The 14,143-nt window shown below is 43.7% G+C and overlaps 1 protein-coding gene across 2 annotated transcripts in view; it reads right to left on the minus strand.

The window, feature by feature from the left end:
* Positions 1–14,143, minus strand: part of SLC25A12 (solute carrier family 25 member 12) — a 223,384-nt gene that overhangs the window by 101,832 nt on the left and 107,409 nt on the right. The window contains exons 1-2 of one of the 2 annotated variants that reach the window (XM_003824264.5): positions 7,465–7,771; positions 6,467–6,520 (exon numbers count right to left, since the gene is read on the minus strand). In XM_003824264.5, the coding sequence (XP_003824312.1) occupies positions 6,467–6,520; positions 7,465–7,476 (66 nt within the window). In that variant the 5' untranslated portion in view covers positions 7,477–7,771. Of the gene's footprint in view, positions 1–6,466; positions 6,521–7,464; positions 7,772–14,143 lie in introns of those variants that run through there. The other variant, XM_008978011.3, reaches the window with a different exon arrangement.

The raw sequence follows: 14,143 nt of genomic DNA on the forward strand, positions 1-14,143 counted from the left end.
CATGAGCCACCACATCTTGCCCTATATTCTTATATTTTTACAAATATTTTTATTTCTCTGGGATAAATAATCCAAAAGAAAATACCATTGTTTGTTCAAATGATATTTTCTTTTTATTTTAAACCATTGCCAGCTTGCTTTTCAGAGTCTTTGTTTCCACAAATACTGTATCACCCTTTAATACTTGATAATCTTATTGTTACTCTAATATTGTGGTACACCTTCCACACTTTTGGAAACACAGCCCTAATGTATATTTCAACAAAGAGTAAGGGTCTCCTGCTAAAAGCCCTGCTTTATTCCCTTCTCAGCTCCAGGCTACTGTCAAAAATAAGTAAATAAAATACATAAACTATTTGAATAAAAGAACATATCTTTCTATTAAAAATAAATATTATTGTAAAAACCCTAAGGAGGAATCGCCCTTTGCTTTACATTAACAGTATCTTCTCCTCTTTATTCTCTAACCTAAAATAAGACAGGAAAAAAGCACATTTTCATAATTTTGTATGGGATACGATCTTCATTGTTACATTGGTGATAATGAAAAAAGAACAAAATTAAAATAATATTTGAGGTCTACATTTCAGTAAATTTTTGATCTGGCAAATATAGTTGCAGTCTTAACATATATTGCCTTTATTATACAACACACCAGCAAACAAAAGAAGCCTATTAACTAAAAAGAGAGAGAGATTAAAAAATAATTCATTTAAATGTTTTTGATAAATCTACTTTGCCACAAGGGACAGACAAAATTAACTCTTCATTTAGAAATTTGTCAGACTTATAACAAATGGCCTGTGATGTTCCTGCTGTCCCACCTCACCTTCTTCTTCACTGCTTCTATTGTCTCCTTTTGCTACTGTACACTGCTGATGTAGCTAAATTGAATCAATGATAGTGTGTGGGTGAGAGAGGTTAAAAGAAAAAAGGGATAAATCAAGAAATGACAGTTGTAAGGGTGGTAATGGTAAAATCTTAGCTTAAACCAGTTGTAAAATTACAGCACAGCCTAACACATAAGAATTCATTTGTTGTACTCCAATTTCATGAACTTGGCAGAGTGGAGGTGGGCAGAAAAAGGCAGAATCTTAGTGCATACTGTTGTTGTTGATGTTTTTTAACTAATAGAAACATAGCTCATCAAAACTTGAGAAGCAATGAACACCACAGGAAAAATGAACCTATTTCCCTATATTCAAAATAATAATGCTTTACTCTTATAAAGCCCTTCTTATGAACTCCCATACCAATTCTCATACAATTTCACTAAACATAGATATATAAATGTCAGTTGCCACTTTCTTTTCTTTTTTCCTTTTTTTTTTTTTTTTGGAGACAAAGTCTTGTTCTGTCACCCATGCTGGAGTGCAGTGGTATAATGATAACTCATTGTAACCTCGAACTTCTGGGCTCAAGTGATCCTCCCATCTCAGCTTCCAGAGCAGCTAGGACCACAGGCATGTACCACCACACCCAGCTAAATCTATATACATATATTTGTAGCCATGGAATCTCGCTTTGTTGCCCAGGCTGGTCTTGAACTCCTGGCCTCAAGTGATCCTCCCACCTCAGCCTCGCAAAGCACTGGGATTACAGGTATGAGCTGCCGCACCCAGCTGATATACCAGTACTTTCAAATAAGAATATATATATTTTTTTTAATTATTTTTTTTTTTGAGACAGTGAGTCTCGCTCTGTCGCCCAGGCTGAAGTGCAGTGGCACAATCTCGGCTCACTGCAACCCCCGCTTCCCGGGTTCAAGCGATTCTCCTGCCTCAGCTTCCCTAGTAGCTGAGATTACAGGCGTGCGCCACCACACCTGGCTAATTTCTTATATTTTTTATAGAGACAGGGTTTCACCATGTTGCCCAGGCTGGTCTCAAACTCCTGACCTCAAGTGATCCACCCACCTCAGCCTCCCAAATTGCTGGGATTACAGGTGTGAGCCACCACACCCAGCCATTTTATTGTTTTACATATGACTTTTGACCCATGGCTCAAAAGTTTAACAAAATATTCTTACTTGAAAGTAGGAATTTTTATTGACTATTTGTGAACTTAAACAGTTAATGCCACAGATCTACATTTTACAAAGAGTTTTCAACTGTACTCTAAAATTTAAAATTACATCTCTTTATAGTCTTTAAGTAGCTCAGATAATTCTAAACTCAAGTGACCCCAAAATCCTCCCCAAACTAAATCATACTAATAACAGAATAATCTACATTTTAACCTTTAATTATATCCTTCTTGTGAAACTCCTACTTTAAACTTTCATGGGACCATTCTCCCTATTTCCCCTCCTCCTCCTTCCTACTTCAATTGGAGATATCACTTATAAATCAGCCCCTGATCCTCTGCCTTGCTTTATATTTAATACTTTTAACTACAAGGAATTCATCTACCACCTGCACAAATTTGTATCTGTCCAAATCCAACTTTAACTTAGTGAGATACATTTGTTTAGCAACCAAACTAACCCCATCCCCCCAAAAAATATTATCCAAATAGATGCCTTATCAATTAACACCTATCCTAAAACTGACAGGTTCACTACTTCTTCCCTTACTTCCATATTAAATACCAAATTCGATAGATTCTTCCCTTACATCGCTGGTATTGTCCTTGCTTTTCATTTCCCCAGCCATCAACCACTCTAGGTCATTAATTCTCAAAAGTATTACTTCAGTAGCCTCTCAGCTTATCACCTAAGCTACTTCCAATCTCTTCATACTTTATCCAACATACACAAAAAGCTGCCAGAATTCACCACTTCAATTTGCCTACTCAGAAACCCACAGTGGCTCCCTACTGTTTCAAATCCAAATTCCTTGGCTAACTATTCTAGACAGTTACAGTGTAAAGAAACTTTTTAAATTTCATCACCTAAGTAACCAGATTTTTTTTTTAACTTCTTAACACTCTGCCATTATCCCCTGACATACCTCTGTCTTTCAAAAGTCACCCCATTTCAATATCCTACCAGTAGTATAATGTAAGGGTTAAGGGTATGGGCTCTGGAATTTGATTTGAATCTGGCTCTACCACATAGTCTGAATTAATTGACATTAATTTAACCTCATCTATGTAACAAGGATATTAAACCTGCTTCATAAAGTTGTTATGAAAACTAACATTAATATCCTTAAAGCACACTCTAAATGATCAATAAATGTTAGCCATTGTCAATATTATTACACAGCCACTATGATGTAAGAAGCCAATCTGATTGCTCTACCACAGGCTATGCATTTGCCTTCACTATTCTTGATTCCCTCAACCACAAACCATGAGAGATGGAATGGGCCTGAGAGAGCAGCTAGTCCAATCACATGTCCATCAGCATTTAGGTCTTGGCTCTGTTGTCTCTCTTGATATTCGACTTGGTGTCTGCTACTGAACAGTATTGTATTGAATAAAAGTGCATGGTACACAGCAAATAATCCTTTGTAAATATTTGTTGGGTAAATATGTTAAGTGCTAAAGAAATACACGGTTAGCATGTATTTTTGTCTTCTATTATAGCTAAAATATTAATCAACTATATGCATCTATAAAACTGTTTCATAAAACTGTTTCTAAACAGTACTGCAAAGCTTCAAATAACTATAGTTTGAAGTATTCAAGCCAGGAATAAAAATCTTTTACTTGGTAACTATCCTCAAATTGATCCAACTAGCAATACTGTATTGTGTGTGTGTGTGTGCGTGTGTGTGTGTGTGTGTGTGTGTGTGTGTGTGTGTGTGTGTGTGAAACAAGGTCTTGCTCTGTTGCCAGGCTGGAGTGCAGTGGTATGATCTTGGCTTACTGCAACCTCTGCCTCCTAGGATCAAGCAATCCTCCTACCTCAGCTACCTGAGTAGCTGGGACCACAGATGGATGCCACCAGGTGTGGCTAATTTTTAAAATTTTTTGCAGAGACGAGGTCTCACTATATTGCTCAGGTTGGTCTTGAATTCCTGGGCTCAAGTGATCCTCTAGCCTCAGCCTCCCAAAGTGCTGAGATTACAGGTGTGAGCTACTGCACTCAGCCTATATTGTTATCTTTCTTGCTGCGTTAGGCCTTTCTGAAGGTGAGTATTTACATTCTATCACTCTCTTATCTATCAATAATGCTTGTGTCAATGTTTCATACTTAGTGCTAAATAAGCAGTTATGAATTCCACAAATTTTCAATATAAAAATAAAGGCATCATCAAAATAATGTGTAAAAAGATAATGACGATATGCAAAACAGTAAATGAAAAGCTAAGATTTAAAAGTTGTCAAAGAAGCGGCCAGGCATGGTGGCTCACGCCTGTAATCCCAGCACTTTGGGAGGCTGAGGCGCACAGATCACGAGGTCAGGAGATCAAGACCATCCTGGCTAACACGGTGAAACCCTGTCTCTACTAAAAATACAAAAAATTAGCCGGGTGTGGTGGCACATGCCTGTAATCCCAGCTACTCGGAGGCAAGAGAATTGCTTGAACCCCGGAGGCAGAAGTTGCAGTGAGCCAAGATCACGCCAGTGCATTCCAGCCTGGGCGACAGAGCGAGAATCCATCTCAAAAAAAAAAAAAAGTTGTCAAAGAGCTAGGGACAGTCCTGGCCATTCTCCTCATACCTCCAACCCACCTCTACCCCCACTCAAAAACAAAAAACAAATCCATACAGAATCACAGTATATTTTTTCCCATAGAATTTTTAAAGCTAGAAAGACCTCAATTCCCATTCCTTTATGCCCACTGAGTCCCACATGAGAAGTTGAAACTCAGGAAGGCCAGATGATTAGCCTAAGGGTACAAGAACCAGATAAATGCAGGGCTGGGAATTAACTCCGTATTCCTAGGCAGTACTCAGATACCTAGGCAGTATTCTTTTCACTACATCATGCAGCATTTCAACTCATTTCTTCCGCATCTACTTAGTCTAGAACATAAAATTAACTATATCACATGAACTCTTCACAAAACAATTGACTATAATCACATGGTATGGTGAATACCGATATATTTTTGGCTATTTTCAAGAATGCCTGCAAGGAATAAAGGTTTCAAGTCATAAATGGACCATTTCTGTTATTATAATTACTTCTGTTCTGGAAAAAAATACTTCCCTTATCAGATATTATGACCTTTAAGATTCCCATTTTCACAAATTATTTTTCATAAACTACACATATGTATGCTCAACTATGCAGCGTCTTACCCAACAATAGCTTAAGCAAACCACATATCTCAGATAAAAATGTCATCTATTCCAGGCTCATCAGCATATGTTAGAATCTGTTCCTAAAATAGACTCATAGACTTTTGGAATGGGAAGGAACCTTGGAGATCACCTCTCATTTCACAGAGGAAAATAATACACAGCAGGGACCTGCCCAAGGTCAAAGTGTCTTCATAAGAACCCAGGTCCAGAATAGAAAGTTGTCAAAAGATTTCAGAGAGAAATGCAATATTTGGTGAAACACCTTAGCTTGCCTCCCTTTACATCTACTTTTTTTTTTTTTTTTTTGAGACAGTCTCTCTCTGTCCCCAGGCTGGAGTGCAGTGGCACGATCTCGACTCACTGCAAGCTCCGCTTCCCGGGTTAACGCCATTCTCCTGCCTCAGCCTCCCAAGTAGCTGGGACTACAGGCGCCCACCACCACGCCTGGCTAATTTTTTGTACTTTTAGTAGAGACGGGGTTTCACCGTGTTAGCCAGGATGGTCTCGATCTCCTGACCTCATGGTCCACCCGCCTCGGCCTCCCAAAATACTGGGATTACAGGCGTGAGCCACCGCGCCCGGCCTACATCTACTTCTTAAGTACAATTTCCTGCATAGGAAACTTTTGAAATTTAAGAAAAGAAAGCAAAACAAAAAACTAAGCCAACCTTTTTTTTTTTCTTTTCTTTTCTTTTTAAGTCTACAGCCAAGTCACTGATTCTAAAAGCTTAGAAGTTAAGGTAGACCATTGCAAGAATCTTAAGAGGTAACATTTTGGGGTAAAATCCCCAAAGGCTTAAGGATACAATGTAAGTAAGACACACAAATTAAGAATAGCTATAATATTCTTATCTCTGTAACAAATTACATGGAGGATAGCTCATAAGTAGGAAAACTTTGTAAACATGCAACTTTCAAGGAAGAGAATTTTAGTCATCATACCTATTAACTATACAAGAATGCGAATACATTTTGAAATTTTATCTTGGTTCTGTGCTTAAGCCGGAAATTTTTTTTCAAAATATATATCTTAAGTCATGTAAAAAAAAAAAAAAGCAGTAACTTGAGGAAAACCTTTTATCGACCCTTAATTAAAAGAAGGCCTTAAATCAAACCTTATTAAGAGAAGTATAAGCTATATTGTCCGGTCATGTTTGAAAGAATACATGAAAACTGAACATCCCTCAAAGTTAAGGCATGAATAGGACTAAGGACATGTACGTTTTTTGTTTTTGCAATGAAAGGCACACTATGCAAGCCAATTTACCTGTAGAAATATGTTTCTTAACTCATGAGGATCCCCTCGCTTAGTTGTCTGCACCTGTAAGCAAAAAAGAAAAAAAAGCCAGTTAATGCTTCACTAGAGACCACACAATCTCTTCAGATTAGAGTTCACATGGCTAACAATCAATGCTCCTATCTTTTATCATTTAGTTTTAAACAAACTAAAAGCCCTAATTGCTGATAAGAACTGTCAAACTGGATAACTGTGACTAGAGGGCAGAAAAACAGGTGCGAATAGCCTAAGATACAGCAAAGCTACCGGACAGTGCTTCCTCTGGACTGGAAAGGGAAGGCAATGAGGATCTTTTACTTTATTCCACATCTACTAGCAACACAGTAGTAACCACCCACCTTCAAATCAAGAAGCTAACAAGAGTAGATCAACAGGAAAGTTAAATCACCCAAATTAATCACTTGGCCTAGCAGCCTTTCTCCATAAAAAGCAAACCCAACATGTAATTATCTCCGCGTCCCTCTCCCCATCCAACCTAAAATATGAGAGCTGCCACAAACACAAATACTTTCGATACCCTGCAATCTGCAACGCAAAAGCCAACCACTGCCCTCGGCCTTATTGAGGCCCCAAATTACTCAATACTTACTCCCTCCCCCACCGCAATTCACTGATACCCTAGGTATCCCCAGCTTTACTTGCCACTTCCTCCCACACCCTTCCTGATGCCCTCCAACTCCGGACTCACAATCCCATGCACCTAGGACAGGACATTACTCTTCCTTCACTGACCCGTGTTACCGTACAAGCCACTTCAACTCACAATCCCTCCTCCTTCCCCTCCCCCAGCCGGGCATCCCCTCCTCCGGTCCAAGCCCCGCACAGCTCTCCCCGCAGCGAGCCGGAGCCCCAGGACAAGCTATCTAAGACCTAGACAATGAATGAAATGGGAAGCAGTAGGGGGCTGCAGGCAGGGCGCTCGGAATGTCTCTTATGCAATAAAAGCAGCAGCAGAGAGTTGGAGTCACCTTGACCGCCATGCTGTGCTCGGAAGCCGGGGACGAGCGAGTGAGCAAGCAGGGCCGAGCTGTCAGGGCGCGCGCGCGCCGTCTCCCCGGCCGCGCCCGCCCTCCCTCTCGCCGGCGCCGCGCGCGTCCCTATGCAAATGAACTCGGGGCGCGCCGCGTGCGGAAAGCGGCCCGGCGTCCCGGCCAGAAAGGCAGCTGGTCCAGGGCCGGCCGGCCGGGCGGAGGAGGGGGACGCGCCTCCCACGGGGAAAACAAGCGCGACCCATGGGATCCTGACGCGCCGCGTGGTTGCCACAGCTAGGTCGCCGCCAGGAAAGCCCCAGGTTTCCTAAGGCCTCTTAGTGGGTGTGGCTTTGGGCACCGACCAGCCAAAGTCGTTTTCCCCGAGGCTTAAAGGAACATTTGGGGCCTATACTGAGCAAGGTTCCGACGGATCAAAGAGCACTTCCCATTAATAACAATGAATTAATGACAGCTGATGGCAAATACTGACAAAAAAAGATTGGGAACCACTCACTCTAGGGAAAACCTAAGTAAACATAATTTGAGAAATATGCTCCTAAATTGGCATGGGACGAATACGCTGAATTTATTTTTGCTTTGCGTGCTATTACAACGGTTTATTAGTAGACTCGCTCCACTTTCCTAATCACCCAAATCCTGTGTGCAATGAGAAAAAAACTCTATTTGTCTTTGACAGGGCTGGCAATGAATCGCTTGCCCATACATGAACAGAAAGTAATTCTCCGTTCGATTTCTAGCCCTACCTAAGAAGTAGAAGAAGCAGTAACTCTATCTTGAACCAAAACAATGTTTCTAAACCCGTCTTGCCAATATCACTGTATTAGGCTACATATTGATTCAAACATGTATGGGCATCCATTATATGCCTGACATGGTCCTGCTTGTAAAAAACGCAAATAACCTATAGCCCCCACCCTCTAGGGGCTTACAGATGGTCAATGCTTCTCCACAACCCCAATCACATGTGTATTGTGTGTATGTGTGTCTGTGTGTGTGTGTTGAGACTGAGTCTCGCTCTGTCGCCCAGGCTGGAGTGCAGTGGCACCATCTTGACTCACTGCAACGTCCACTTCCCAGGTTCAAGAGATTCTCTTGCCTTGGCCTCCCGAGTAGCTGGGATTACAGGCACCCGCCACGATGCCCAGTTAATTTTTTGTATTTTTAGTAGAGACAGGGTTTCACTGTGTTGGCCAGGTTTGTCTCAAACTTCTGACCTCTGGTGATCCGCCCACCTCGGCTTCCCAAAGTGCTGGGATTACAGGCGTGAGCCACCGCGCCCGACCCTGTGTGTGTTTTCATTTTTAATTTTTTGAGACGGAGTCTCGCTCTATCGCCCAGGCTGGAGTGCAGTGGCGCCATCTTGGCTCACTGCAACCGCTGCCTCCTGGGTTCAAGCAATTCTCCTGCCTCAGCCTCCCAAGTAGCTGGGATTACAGGTGCACGCCACCATGCCCGGCTAATTTTGTATTTTTAGTAGCTATGGGGTTTCGCCCAAGCCACTTATAATTAGACACTAGATAAATGACACACTTTAGGGCTTCTCTATACTGTACAACTATTCTCCCTATATGAACATTTGCTGTCATTGAAATAAGTTCTCGTTTTGGTGGAAATGGAAGAGAGGGGTATCAAAAATCAGAAGAAATAGTTGTACTCCTGCAGTTATGTCTTTTCCTGAACTGTCTTCCTCACAGCCTGACTCTAAATCCTATAAATTATGCAGTGGAGATGATGGTGATCTTATTTTTGGACCACAGCCTTCTTTATTCCCTTGGTGAAGCAATAACAAACAGTTTTCTTTTCAGTGAATTTTGGAAGGAATTCATGGAATGAGCTGCTCTAGACATATACGGCTGTGAGTACTCTATCACTATACTAATTATGTATAACCTGGTATTTAGTAGGACACTATATAATCAGATGGAGGATTGAACTAGATGAGCTTTAATGCTTCTTCAAACACTCTAATTTCATGATTTAAAAGGAGCCAAATTTTAGTTAATAAACATTTATTGAGTGCCTTGCGTTTGTGTAAAACATGTGTTGCGGCCGGGTGCAGTGGCTCACGCCTGTAATCCCAGCACTTTGGGAGGCCAAGGCGGGCGGATCACAAGGTCAGGAGTTCAAGACCAGCCTGTCCAATGTGGTGAAACCCCCTCTCTACAAAAATACAAAAATTAGCCGAGTGTGGTGGCGTGAACCTGTAGTCCCAGCTACTCAGGAGGCTGAGACAGAAGAATCTCTTGAGGCCAGGCACGGTGGCTCACACTTGTAATCCTAGTGCTTTGGGAGGCCAAGGCGGGTGGATTGCCTGAGCTCAGGAGTTCAAGACCAGCCTGGGCAACACAGTGAACCCTGTCTCTACTAAAATACAAAAAAATTAGCCAGGTGTGGTGGTGTGCATCTGTAGTCCCAGCCACTCGGGAGGCTGAGACAGGAGAATTGCTAGAACCCGGAAGGTGGAGGTTGAAGTGAGCTGAGATTGTGCCACTGCACTCCAGCCTGGGCAACAGAGCAAGACTCTGTCTCTGGAAAAAAAAAAAAAAAAAAAAAAGCCCGGGCGCAGTGGCTTATGCCTGTAATCCCAGCACTTTGGGAGGCAGAGGTGGGTGGATCACCTGAGGTCGGGAGTTCGAGACCAGCCTGACTAACAAGGAAGAAACTCCATCTCTACTAAAAAAAAAAAAAAAAAAAATTAGCCAGGCGTGTGGCTCATGCCTGTAATCCCAGCTACTCGGGAGGCTGAGGCAGGAGAATTGCTTGAACCTGGGAGGTGGTGGTTGTGGTGAGCTGAGATCATGCCATTGCACTCCATCCTGAGCAATAAGCGCAAAACTCCGTCTCAAAAAAAGAAGAAGAAGAAGAATCCCTTGAACCCAAAAGGCAGAGGTTGCAGTGAGCCAAGATCACACCACTGCACTCCAGCCTGAGCGACAGAGCAAGACTCTGTCTCAAAAAAAAAAAAAAAAAAAAAAAACTTGTGTTGCAGCTACAGGAAACATAAGAGAAATAGCATTGTTCCCAAAGTATAGAGAATATTTTACCGAGGCAAGTGCTACCATTCTTTGTTTTTTCTTTTTTTTTTTTTTTTTGAGACGTAGTTTAACTCTTGTTGCCTAGGCTGGAGTGCAATGGCATGATCTTGGTTCACCGCAACCTCCACCTCCTGGGTTCAAGCAATTCTCCTGCCTCAGCCTCCCAAGTAGCTGGGATTACAGGCATATGCTGCCACAATGCCCGGCTAATTTTGTATTTTTAGTAGAGATGGGGTTTCTCCATGTTGGTCAGGCTGGTCTCAAACTCTCGACCTCAGGTGATCTGCCTGCCTTGGCCTCCCAAAGTGCTGGGATTACAGGCGTGAGCCACAGCGCCCAGCTTACTATTCGTTTTTTAATGAATAATGTGAAAAGAATGATATTGAAACCTGTTGTCCTGTGCCAGTGCCCAAGGCAGCTTTAGGTAATGATGGGGTAAAGACTGTGTGGCTTGCCACATATTCTCACTCCAGTCAGAAATATATAACTGGGAGAATAAACATCCTGCCAGGTCCCTCAGCTACCCACTCCTACCCTACCCCTGTCGATTTATTTGGATGCTTTTTGTTTCTCTTCTACTTAGAGGTCAATGAGGAAGAATACTTTGGACCTGATCCAAAGTAAAGAAGAAAGTGTCACTTTAAAAATTGTGTGGGAGAAAAGCAAAGGTCCCAAAATAGCCAAAGCAAATTTGAGAAGGAACAAAGTTGGAGGACTTAGACTACCTGGCTCCAAGACTTACTATAAAGCTTAAGAAATTGCTACAGCATAGTGCTGCTGGCCGGCATACGAATTGATAAACAGAACAATGGAACAGAATAGAGAGCCCAGAAATAGATCCAAAATTATAAAGTCATTGGCTCTTTCCCTCTTTCTTTCTTTCTTTCTTTTTTCTTTCTTTCTTCCTTTTTTCTTTCTTTCTCTTTTTTTCTTTCTTCTTTCTTTCTCTCTCTCTTTCTTTGTTTTTTTCTTTTCTTTCTTTTCCCTTTTTTTTTTCTTCAAGACAGGATCTCACTCTGTCACCCAGGCTGGAGTGCAGTGGCATGATCATGGCTCACTGCAGCCCCGACCTCCTGGGTTCAAGCAGTCCTCAGACTTAAGCCTCCTGAGTAGCTAGGATCATAGGCATGCACCACCATACCCAGCTAAACTTTTAATTTTTGTAGAGAAAGGGTCTCTCTATGTTACCAGGCTGTTCTTGAACTCCTGGGTTCAAGCAGTCCTCCTGCCTTGGCCTCCCAAAGTGCTGGGATTACAGGTGTGAGTTATCTTGCCTGGCCAAAGTCATTTGATTTCTAACAAAGTTGCCAAAGCAATTCAGTGGGGGCAAGGAAACTTTTCAACAATTGATGCTAGAATAACTAGATATCAGTGTGGGAAAATTAATGAACCTAAATCCCTACCTCACACCATATACTAAATTTGATTTGAGATGAATCATAGACCTAAATGCAAAAGCTGAAGTTATAAAGCTGCCCCCAACAGCTTTATAAACAAAGGTTTTAGTAGAAAACATAAAAGAGTATCTTTGTGGCTAGGTGCCCTGACATGTGCTTGGAGTCCTAGCTACTCAAGAGGCTGAGGCAGGAGGATCACTTGAGGCCAGGAGTTCAAGGCTGTAGTGATGATCATGGCTGTGAACAGCCACTGCACCCTAGCCTGGGCAACACAGTAAGACCCTGTGTCTCTAATATATATATATATATATATACATACACACACACACACATATATATATACACACATATATGTATATATATAGAATAGATAGATCTATCTTTGTAACTTGGAGGTAGGTAAAGTTTTCTTAATCAAAACCTAAAAAGCAATAACAATACATTAAGAAATTGATAAATTGCTCTCCCTCTCCCTCTCCCTCTCCCCACAGTCTCCCTCTCCCTTTCTTTCCACAGTCTCCCTCTGATGCCAAGCGGAAGCTGGACTGTACTGCTGCCATCTCGGCTCACTGCAACCTCCCTGCCTGATTCTCCCGCCTCAGCCTGCCGAGTGCCTGCAATTGCAGGTGCGCGCCGCCACGCCTAACTGGTTTTCGTATTTTTTTGGTGGAGACGGGGTTTTGCTGTGTTGGCCAGGCTGGTCTCCAGCTCCTAGCCGCGAGTGATCCGCCGGCCTCGGCCTCCCGAGGTGCCGGGATTGCAGACAGAGTCTCGTTCACTCAGTGCTCAATGGTGCCCAGGCTGGAGTGCAGTGGCGTGATCTTGGCTGGCTACAACCTCCACCTCCCAGCCGCCTGCCTTGGCCTCCCAGAGTGCCGAGATTGCAGCCTCTGCTTGGCCGCCGCCCTGTCTGGGAGGTGGGGAGCATCTCTGCCTGGCCACCCATTGTCTGGGATGTGGGGAGCCCCTCTGCCTGGCTGCCCAGTCTGGAGGGTGAGGGGCGTCTCTGCCCGGCCGCCATCCCGTCTGGGAGGTGGGGAACGCCTCTTCCCGGCCGCCGTCCCATCTGGGAGGTGGGGAGCATCTCTGCCCGGCCGCCCGTCGTCTGAGATGTGGGGAGTGCCTCTGCCCCACCACCCCGTCTGGGATGTGAGGAGCGCCTCTGCCCGGCTGCGACCCCGTCTGGGAGGTGAGGAGCGTCTCTGCCCGGCCGCCCCGTCTGAGAAGTGAGGAGACCCTCTGCCTGGCAACCGCCCCGTCTGAGAAGTGAGGAGCCCCTCCGCCCGGCAGCCGCCCCGTCTGGGAAGTGAGGAGCGTCTCCGCCTGGCCAGCCGCCCCGTCTGGGAGGGAGGTGGGGGGGTCAGCCCCCCGCCCGGCCAGCCGCCCCGTCCGGGAGGGAGGTGGGGGGGTCAGCCCCTTGCCCGGCCAGCCGCCCCATCCGGGAGGTGAGGGGCGCCTCTGCCCGGCCGCCCCTACTGGGAAGTGAGGAGCCCCTCTGCCCGGCCACCACCCCGTCTGGGAGGTGTACCCAACAGCTCATTGAGAACGGGCCATGATGACAATGGCGGTTTTGTGGAATAGAAAGGGGGGAAAGGTGGGGAAAAGATTGAGAAATCGGATGGTTGCCGTGTATGTGTAGAAAGAAGTAGACATGGGAGACTTTTCATTTTGTTCTGTACTAAGAAAAATTCTTCTGCCTTGGGATCCTGTTGCTCTATGACCTTACCCCCAACCCTGTGCTCTCTGAAACATGTGCTGTGTCCACTCAGGGTTAAATGGATTAAGGGCCGTGCAAGATGTGCTTTGTTAAACAGATGCTTGAAGGCAGCATAAGAGTCATCACCACTCCCTAATCTCAAGTACCCAGGGACACAAACACTGCGGAAGGCCGCAGGGTCCTCTGCCTAGGAAAACCAGAGACCTTTGTTCACTTGTTTATCTGCTGACCTTCCCTCCACTATTGTCCTATGACCCTGCCAAATCCCCCTCTGCGAGAAACACCCAAGAAGGATCAATTAAAAAAAAAAAAAGAAATTGATAAATTAGATTTCACTAAAGATAAAAATGTCTTTTCCTCAAAATATAGCATTAAGAAAATGAATAGGCAAGGTATTAACTGGGAGAGAATATTAGCAAAACATATACACAACAAAGGACTAATATCCAGGATATATCCTAAATCTCAATGACATCAATGATAAACAACCTAGTCCTAAAAATTGG

The sequence above is a fragment of the Pan paniscus genome, chromosome 13 (assembly GCF_029289425.2).
Source record: "Pan paniscus chromosome 13, NHGRI_mPanPan1-v2.0_pri, whole genome shotgun sequence".
NCBI lineage: Eukaryota > Metazoa > Chordata > Mammalia > Primates > Hominidae > Pan > Pan paniscus.